At 41.5% G+C, this 10,442-nt stretch overlaps 1 protein-coding gene across 2 annotated transcripts in view; it reads right to left on the reverse strand.

The window, feature by feature from the left end:
* Positions 1–9,980, reverse strand: part of ADGRE3 (adhesion G protein-coupled receptor E3) — a 59,932-nt gene extending 49,952 nt beyond the window's left edge. For both annotated transcript variants that reach the window (XM_055429818.2, XM_055429817.2), the window contains exons 1-3: positions 9,844–9,980; positions 2,690–2,740; positions 1,280–1,402 (exon numbers count right to left, since the gene is read on the reverse strand). In XM_055429818.2, coding sequence (XP_055285793.2) covers positions 1,280–1,402; positions 2,690–2,740; positions 9,844–9,892 — 223 coding nt within the window. In that variant the 5' untranslated portion in view covers positions 9,893–9,980. The remainder of the gene's footprint in view (positions 1–1,279; positions 1,403–2,689; positions 2,741–9,843) is intronic.
* Positions 9,981–10,442: the final 462 nt, after the last annotated feature.

Here is a 10,442-nt window from a genome sequence, read left to right on the forward strand (position 1 = left end):
AAAAATCTGCTGTGCAGCACAGGCAACTCTGCTCAGCACTCTGTAATGACCTATATGGGGAAAGAATCTAAAAAGAGTGGCTATATGTATATGCCTGACTGATTCACTTTGCTGTACAACAGAAAGTAACACAACATTGTATCTTTCTGTGACACAACATTGTAAGTCAATTAAAAATTAAGAAATTAAAACATTCACAGAAAGTCTTAACTGTTAGGAAATTAGGAAGCACCCTCCCATGTAATTCTTGGAGTGACAAAACATCAAAAGGAAATTACAAACCATTTACAGATTAATAAAAATAATATTTCTTCCTATAGAATATATCTGAACCTCTACCACAGGAAAAGTTATGGCCTTAAATGTCTTTATTTTGAAGAAAGATGAAAAACAAATCACCAAGTTTTTTGGAAAAAAAGAAAAAAGAAATCAGGAAGAAAGAAATTAGGGAGATATTACAGCTGAAATCAATAAAGTAGAAAACAAGGGCTTTTCTGAAGGCTCAGTGGTAAAAAATCTAGGGTGCAGGTTTGATCTCTGGTTGGGGAACTAATATCCCATATGCTGAGCTGTGCAGCCAAGAAAATGTTTTAAAAATTGCACAAAAATTGCATTGTGCTTTGTAATTCATGAAGTATGGTCACATTAAATACCTTATTCAATTCCGCTTCCACCCTCATGAGGTCAGCATTATTATCTCCACAATATGGAGGAGAAAAGTGAGACCTAGTTAAGTTCTGGAAGGGGGCTTCTCTGGTGGCTCAGCAGTAAAGAACCCGCCGGCAATGCAGGAGATACAGGAGATGCAGGTTCGATCCCTGGGTCAAGAATATCCCCTGGAGGAAGAAATGGCACTCACTCCAGTATTCTTGCTGGAAAATCCCATGGACAGAGGAGCCTGGCAGGCTGTAGTCCTTGGGATGACAAAGAGTCGGACACATGCAAGTTCTGGAAAAGCCCACTTTTCTGACACCATGAAAGCATTTTTTTGGCGAAGATTGAGTTGGCAGTTTTCAGCATTGCATGTTATGGTTACTTCCTCACAGCCTTTATGCTGCCTTCCTTCCACATTCACCTCTGGGTGATTTGAAAATTACCCCTGGGATTCCCTGGTAGTCCAGTGACTAAGACTCTGAGCTCCCAATGCAGGAGGCCTGGGTTCGACCCCTGATCAGGGAACTAAGAGTTTGCATTCTGCAACTAAAAGGTCCTGCCTGTTGCAACTAAGGCACAGTACAGCAAAAACAAAAAAACAAAGAAAAGAAAATTACCCCTTTACCTTCACATATCTCGAAGGGGTAGTTGAAGTATTTCTCCCCGGATTCCGAATTATATCCATGGTTGCAGGTACAGTGAGTATTATTGACACAGAAAGCATTTTGGGGGCAATGGGTACAGGTCCCTGCAAGGAGAACAGAATTAGGTCAGATGTCATTTGAATCATCTGATGCTGGGAAAGAGTGAAGGCAGGAGGAGAAGGGGGCAACAGAGGATGAGATGGTTGGATGGCATCACCAACTTGATGGACATGAGTTTGAGCAAGCTCTGGAAGTTGGTGATGGACAGGGAGGCCTGGAATGCTACAGTCCATGGGGTCGCAAAAGAGTTAGACATGACTGAGTGACATTTGAGTCAAAAACTCTTCTGTTATTATTTGGTTTTGTCTTTGAGCTAGGGCCTCTCAAGGCCGAGGAAGCTGCACCCTTTTCCTTTTGTGAAATTCTAGTACATTAAAGAATGAAAGACATCAAACCCAAGTTATGCACATGAGATTCTTGTGCATGATAAAGGACTGGGGTTGGCATTAAACCAGTTAATTTTTAACACAAACGTTTCAGGGCAATATAACTATGCTATTCTCAAGATCACTGCAGAATACAGAAAAGGGGATGAGTTGGTTAAGAGCTTGGACAATGGATTTGATTCTGGCTCCACCTCTTCCTACCTGTATGTCTCTGCACAAGTGTCCTAACCTCTGTATGCCTCAATTTCCTCATCATAAAAATAGGTTATTGTGAGGGGGTAAGTGGATTAATCCACATAAAATGCTTTGGGCAGTGCCTGCCACATAACCAATGTCAGCTGTGATTACAAAAATTGGAATTTATAGGGTATCACAGAAGGTATATTCTGATAAGAGTGCATGTTATATTTGTAACCCTATGTATAACTTCATTTAGATGGAGATCACTAAGAATCTTATTTGTGGCCCATTGAAAATGAGCGGAGGGGGCTTTCCTAGTGGCTCAGTGGTAAAGAATCCACCTGCCAGTGCAGGAGATATGGGTTCAATCCCTGGTCTGGGAAGATCCCATATGCTGAGGAGCAACTAAGCCCACACACTGCAACTACTGAGCCTGGGCCCTAGAGCCCAGGAACCACACCTGCCGAAGCTCATGCTCTGCAACAAGAGAAGCCCACGCATCACAGCTCCAGAGCAGTGCCTGCTCACCACAACTTCAGAAAGCTCTCAGGCAGCAACAAAGACCCAGTGCAGCCAAAAAAGATACCTACATTTGATGAAATGTTGAGTTAAAAAGAGTTACAGGAGTGAGGCTGCTCCAGTTCTGTTCCCAGAAGCAGCCTCCTTTCTCTATCCTGATGGAAGATGTGAGTGGCCTCAGCTACATTGTTGGTCTACACACTCCCTGGTCTCTGGCTATGGAAAAGTAAGGCTTTGCACACTCACCTTTGGTTTTCTGAGCCACGACTCCTGCAAGGCTTAGCAGAAAGCAGAGTCCTGGAACAGCAAAACATAAGGGAGACACGTGAAATGGTTGAGGAAAGATTCCAGGATATTCCCCAAGGGCTGGGTGTCAGTTATCGAATGCTGAATAATGATAATTATTGCTTTAAAAAACACCATTCCCATCATAAAAAAACTATGAACATTAAATGATAGAGAGGATGTGGAGAAAGGGAACACTTTTGCACTGTTGGTGGGAATGTAAATGGATATAGTCAGTATGGAGAACAGTAGGGAGATTCCTTAAAAAACTAGGAATAAATCTTCTGTATGACCCAGAAATCCCACCCTGAGAAAAACCATAATTCAAAAATACACATATACATCAATGTTCATTGCAGTGCTGTTTACAAAAGCCAGGGCATGGAAGTAACCTAGATGTCCATCAACAAATTAATGGATAAAGAAGTTGTGGTACATATATACAATGGAATATTACTCATCTATAAAAAGGAATAAAATTGGGTCTTTTGTAGTGATGTGGATGAACCTAGAGTCTGTCATACAGAGCGAAGTAAGACAAAAAGAGAAAAAATATTGTATATTAACACATGTATATGGAATCTTAAAAAATGGTACTGACGAACCTATTTGCAGGGCAGGAATAGAGGTGCTGACATACAGAACGGACTTGCGGACACAGCAGGGGAAAGAGAAGGGAGGATAAACTGAGAGAGTAACACTGACATATATACACTTCCATGTGTAAAATAGAGAGCTTGTGGGAAGATGCTGTGTAGCACAGAGAGCCCAACTGGTGCTTTGTGATGACCTAGAGGGGTCAAACACAAGGAGGGAGAGGGAGGCTCAAGAGGGAAGGGATATATGTATACATATAGCTGATTCAGGACTTCCCCAATGGCTTAATGGTAAAGAATCTGCCTGCAATGCAGGAACCATGCATTCCATCTCTGGGTCAGGAAGATCCCCTGGAGGAGGGCATTGCAGCCCCCTCCAGTATTCTTGCCTGGAGAATCTCATGGACATAGGAACCTGGTGGGCTACAGTCCAAAGGGTCACAAAGAGTTGGACACGACTGAAGCAACTGAGCATGCTTGCATAGTTGATTCACATTATTGTATGGCAGAAATCATGAGAGATAATAGAATAAATGTTGCTTTTTATATACGTTCTTTGCTTAATATTCTTTGGCATTAAGGTTTATCATAGGATATTTTTTTAAATTGGAGGACAGTTGCTTTACAGTATTGTGTTAGTTTCTGCCATACAATAGTCAAAGCTATGATTTTTCCCATAGCCATATATGGATGTGAGAATTGGATCATAAAGAAGGCTGAGCACCGAAAAATTGATGCTTTTGAATTGTGGTGTTGGAGAAGACTCTTGAGAGTCCCTTGAACTGCAAGGAGATCAAACCAGTCAATCCTAAAAGAAATCAACCCTGAATTGAAAAGACTGATGCTGAAGCTGAAGCTCCCATATTTTGGCTACCTGATGGGAAGAGGTGACTCATTGGAAAAGACCCTCATGTTGAGAAAGATTGAGGGCAGGAGGAGAAGGGGACAACAGAGGATGAGATGGCTGGATGGTATCACTGACACAATGGATATGAGTTTGAGCAAACTCCGGGAGATAGTGATGGACAGGGAAACCTGATGTGCTGCAGTCCATGGGGTCGCAAAGACTTAGTGACTAAAAAAAAAAACAATGGTTCAGAAACCAACCAAGTAGAATGGACATTGGAGACCCTCTCTGAGAGAGGAGGTGTCAATCTTTCAGCTGCTGAACTATGAGGCATTTGATGGGTTCCCAGGGCATGTTTTGGGCTGATAAGAGTGTCCTGGGAGTTGGTCTGGGGACATGATTATTTATAAATGATGTGGAGACATTTCAATATGAACAACCAGTGTGGCTCTTCTAGTGTGCACTTGTTGAAATTCAAGTCCCAGGACTTCCCTGGTGGTCTAAAAGTTAAGACTTCACCTTCCGATGCAGGAGGTGTAGGTTTGATCCCTGGTCGTGGAGCTAGGATCCCATATGCCTTGTGACCAAGAAAGCAAAAAAATAAAGCAGCAGCAATATTGTAACGAATTCAATAAAGACTTTAAAAATGGTTCATTAAATTTTTTAAAAATAATAATAATAAAAAAATTCAGGTCCAGTGACTAGTAACTTTATTGGCAACTTTGGTTATCCCCTAAGAAAGTGGGTCCTGCAGATTAATGGATAAAAGATATGGTACACACACACACACATATATATATATACACACATACATGATATTCACACACACTGGAATGTTATTCAACCTTAAAAATAAGGCAATCCTGCCATTTGCCGCAACAGAGATGAACCTAGAGGATATCATGCTAAGTGAAATTAAGCCAAATACATACTGTGTGATTTCACTTATGTGAAGTATCTGAAGTAGTCAAATTCACAGAAGCAGAGAATATAAAGGTGGTTATCAGGGAATTGTTCTTCTATAGGTATACTGCTTTTGCTATACGAGATAAATACGTTCTAGAGATATGCTGTAAAACATAACATTCCCAGTTTTGTGCACTTTAAAATTCGGTGTTGTACACGGAATAACATATTTAAAATATGCTAAAAGGATAGATCTCATGTTAATCATTCTTAACAAAAAGAAAGAAGAAAAGAAAAACATTTCCACCAAAGAACATAATGAATGTTTTAGGAGTTCCCTGGTGGTTCAGTGGTTAATAATCCGGCTGCCAATGCTGGGGACACAGGTTCGATCCCTGGTCTGGGAAGATCCTACATGCTGCGGAGCAACGAAGCCCATGCACCAACTAGGAACTCATGCTCTGGAGCCTGTGAGCTGCAGCTACTGAAGCCCGTGAGCCTAGAGCCTATGCTCTGCCACAGGAGAAGCCGCCGGAGTGAGAAGCCTGTGTACTGTAACTAGAGAGCAGCTCCCGTTCACCACAACTACAACACTAACATCACATCTGCCCCAGTGGCCACTATAGCTTGCAGAGGCAGCTAGTCAAACACACGGCTGAACAGCATTTCCTGGTTCCTAAAACGCAGGCAGTCTGGGCATCTCAAGTTTCCTCAAGGCTAGTCTTCAAGGGTCTCCTTTCAGCCCAGCCCGCAATCCTGTGCTCAATAATATGAATGTGAGACTTAACTTAAGAGTTCTCAAAGAGCTGTGGGCATGTCAGAATCCCGGAATTCTAGGAGACTTTGGAAATCTTCAGCTGACGCTTTCTGTTCATGAAGAAACAGGTCCCCTAAGGGTCAAGTGCTGACACCAGTTGTGCAAATTTGAGCAAGTTGTTTAACTTCTCTAAGATGCCATATATGGAGCAGGCTGACAGTGCTGCTGGTCTCCTGGGTTTGGGGTGGTGACATAAATGAGGGAATGTGTAAAGCACAGTGTTTGGCAGAAATCACTCCATAAAGGCTAGCTGCCTCTATTACCATTTTATTTGCAATAGGTTTCCATTTCTTAACTTTTTATTTTATATAGGAGCACAGTTGATTAAAAACATTGTGATAGTTTCAGGTGGACAGCAGAGGGACTCAGCCAAACATATACATGTATACATTCTTTCCTAACTCCCCTCACATCCAGGCTGCCATATAACACTCAGCAGAGTTCCCTGAGCTACACAGTAGGACCCTGTTGATTGTCTATTTTAAATATAAGAGTGTGTACACATCCATTCCAAACTCCCTAACTATAAAATTCCCCCCATCCTTCCCCCTGGTAACCATAAGTGTAGAATTCTATTTTGATCCTTCACTTGCTGCTCATTCTATTACCTTGCCTGTTCCATCTAGGGATGAGGGCAGAGAGTTCATGGATAACTGACATTCACAAATGATCCATCTCAGGAGTTTCCAGAACTCTGCCTGCAGTTGCCGCAAGGCAGGAAACACCTTGTTTGAACTTCTCTCATTAAAATAACTTTTAAACTTTTCTAGGCATAATTGATGGGCTTCCCAGGTGGTGCTAGTGGTAAAGGATCCTTCTGAAATGCAAGAGCCTTAGGAGACTTGAGTTTGATATGTGGATTGGGATGAGCCCCTGGAGGAGGAAATGGCAAACCACTCTAATATTCCTGTCTGGAGAATGCCATGAACAGAGGAGACTCGCGGGCTACAGTCCATGGGGTCGCCAAGAGTCGGACGTGACTGAAACAACTTAGGAAGCGTACATGCAGGCATAATTGATATATAAAAAAATTGCACACTTTTTCACTTAAATTTGACTTCACAGATATATTCCAGATATCTCTTACATGGAAGATGTTGCAGAAGGGGCTGCAAGGGTAAGGGGACCTGGCATTTTCCTTCAAGTAGCTTATGTTAATATTATACTATTTTGATAGACTTTATGGTCTGTTACCTGCCTCTGTAACTGAATACCTATGAGATTTGAGCAGCCTCTCTGTGGTGCCATGGAGGTACTGTGTGATAATGAATATAGAACAATCAGCCTAATACCAGCTTAAAGTAGGTGCTCAAATAGAGTCAGTTTGTGCTGCTATTGCAGCTATTGATGTTGTTATTTGATCTGGAGCCAGAGAATGGAAGGGATTTCAAAGCTGGAGAACCATCTGCAGAGGTGAAGTCAAGGAGTCTTGAGATACCTCTAGAGAGAAAGAGTAGAAAAAGAGAGAGAGAGAGACAAACAACCAAAGGCATATTAACAAAAATCTGGAGTGAGATGGCTTGGGTTCAAATCCTAGTTCTGCCATTTACAAGCTGTGTAAATTTACCTTGGACAATTACCATAAACTTTCTGTGCTCCAGTTTTCTTATCCACAAGATGGAAATAATATTAGTATTTACCTAATGAGCCCATTAGGGGGGTTAATGGGTTAACACACAAGGTGCATAGTGAGTACTTGAAAATGTTGGTTATTATTGTTAATATTCAGGAAAAGGAAAAAGGAGGAGGGAAAAAGAATACCAGGAGAGGCAGAGGAAAAGTCAGGGCAGTGCTGGGCCACAGAAATTATCACGGAGGTGGTGGTGGTTGTTGTTTAGTTGCTAAGTCATGTCCAACTCTTTTTCAACCCCATGGACTAGAGCCTGCCAGGCTCCTCTGTCCATGGATTCCCCAGACAAGAATACTGGAGTGGGTTGTTATTTCCTGCTCCAGGGGATCTTCCTGACCCAGGGATTGAACTTGGGTCTCCTGCATTGGCAGGAGGATTCTTTTCAATGAACCACCTGGAATGCCCTATCAGGGAGGCCATTGTTCAGTTGCTCAGTTGTGTCCGACTCTTTGCGACCCTATGGACTGCAGCATGCCAGATTTCCTTGTCCTCACCATCTTTCAGAGTTCTCCAAAAGTAGGAAGTCAAGAGATACCTGGAGTAACAGGCAAGCTTGACCTTGGAGTACAAAATGAAGCAGGGCAAAGGCTAATAGAGTTTTGCCAAGAGAACTCACTGGTCATGGCAAACACCATTTTCCAGCAACACAAGAGACAACTCTACACATGAATATCACCAGATGGTCAATACCAAAATCAGATTGATTATATTCTTTGCAGCCGAAGGTGGAGAAGCTCTACACAGTCAGCAAAAACAAGACTGAGAGCTGACTGTGGCTCAGATCATGAACTTCTTGTTGCCAAATTCAGACTTAAATTGAAGAAAGTAGGGAAAACCACTAGGCCTTTCAGATATGACCTAAATCAAATCCCTTTCGATTATACAGTGCAAGTGACAAATAGATTCAAGGGATTAGATCTGATAGACAGAGTGCCTGAATAACTATGGATGGAGGTTCGTGACAATGTACAGGGGGTGGTAATCAAAACCATTCCCAAGAAAAAGATGCAAAAAGGCAAAATAGCTGTCTGAGGAGGCATTACAAATAGCTGAGAAAACAAGAGACACAAAAGGCAAAGGAGAAAAGGAAAGATATACCCATTTGAATGCAGAGTTCCAAAGAATAGCAGGGAGAAATAAGAAAGCCTTCCTCAGTGATCAGCACAAAGAAATAGAGGAAAACAATAGAATGGGAAAGACTAGAGGTCTCTTCAAGAAAATTAGAGATACCAAGGGAACATTTCATGCAAAGATGGGCTCAATAAAGGACAGAAATGGTATGGACCTAACAGAAGCAGAAGATAATAAGAAGAGGTGGCAAGAATACACAGAAGAACTATACAAAAAAGATTCTGAATGACCAGGATAACTACAATGGTGTGATCACTCACCTAGAGCCAGACATCCTAGAGTGTGAAGTCAAGTGGGCCTTAGAAAGCATCACTATGAACAAAGCTAGTGGAGGTGATGGAATTCCAGTTGAGCTATTTCAAATCCTGAAAGATGATGCTGTGAAAGTGCTGCACTCAATATGCCAGCAAATTTGGAAAACTCAGCAGTGGCCACAGGACTGGAAAAGGTCAGTTTTCTTTCAATCCCAAAGAAAGGCAATGCCAAAGAATGTTCAAACTACTGCACAATTGCACTCATTTCACATGCTAGTAAGGTCATGTTCAAAATCCTTCAAACTAGATTTCAATAGTATGGGAACAGAGAACTTCCAGATGTACAAGCTGGATTTAGAAAAAGCAGAGGAACTAAGGATCAAATTGCCAACATTCACTGGATCATAGAGAAAGCAAGAGAATTCCAGAAAAGCATCTACTTCTGCTTCATTGATTACACTAAAGCCTTTGACTGTGGATCACAACAAACTGTGGAAAATTCTTAAAGAGATGGGAATACCAGACCACCTTACCTCCCTCCTGAGAAAACTCTATGCAGGTCAAGAAGCAACTGTTAAATCCGGACATGGAACAAGGGACTGGTTCCAAATTGGGAAAGCAGTATGTCAAGGCTGTATATTGTCACCCTGTTTATTTAACTTATCAAGGAGGAGAGGATATCAATTTGAAAATAAGACCCGTGAAGAGGAAGATGAGCAATTCATTTGGACTGGACCATAAGGAAAATTTTAGGGATATTTGAGAGTACAGTTTGAATAGGGTGGTGAAGAAGAAAACCATAATCAAAGGGGGAAAGAAGAGTGTTTAAAGAGAACAGAAGATAAAAGAGAAGGAAAAGACAACTAATCATTCAACTAAGTAGCCCCTGATACGCGGCAGGTTAAGGTACCGTCACTGTCAAGGTTACACATACCTGCAAGAAGCGATGACCCTCGCATTCCTGTGCAGGTAATCCTCACCATGGCTCTCAAAGCTCCCTGTTGGGCTCTCGATACTTTTCCTATATCAGGGAAATTTCATGAGTCTTGACACATATCTTTTGTCAGCTGACTTAGGAAACCACTATCAGAAAAGTGAACTTCTGTCTTTCACCATCAGATGCATGGTTCTGCTTTTCATCTGTTTATTTTATATACCTTTTCTTCACCTTTATATACATTTTCATATGCTCGCTGTGTAGTAGATTTTCCTCGCTATTGTTAATCATCTTTGGGATTACAGAATCAACTGACCCTAGGAAAGGAATGCCCTTTAGTTACAGAGCATCATCTGAGGAGCAGGAAGTGACTTTGGTGTCAAAATAGACTTTAAATAATCCTGTGGTTTTGAGCTGGATAAACCAGAATTTAGAGTGTCTCTATTGTTACCTGAAGTTTCTGAAAGAGACATTTTTTCCTAGCTTAATGCAGCTAAAGTGTATTTCTTTTTTTAGAAATTTAAGTTGGAGGATAATTGCTTTACAATATTGTCTTGGTTTCTGCTGTAGAACAATGTGAATCAGCCATAAGTGTA

This window comes from Moschus berezovskii, chromosome 8 (genome assembly GCF_049115385.1).
Source record: "Moschus berezovskii isolate FMDL1 chromosome 8, NW_MosBer_1.0, whole genome shotgun sequence".
In the NCBI taxonomy this organism is placed as follows: Eukaryota; Metazoa; Chordata; class Mammalia; order Artiodactyla; family Moschidae; genus Moschus; species Moschus berezovskii.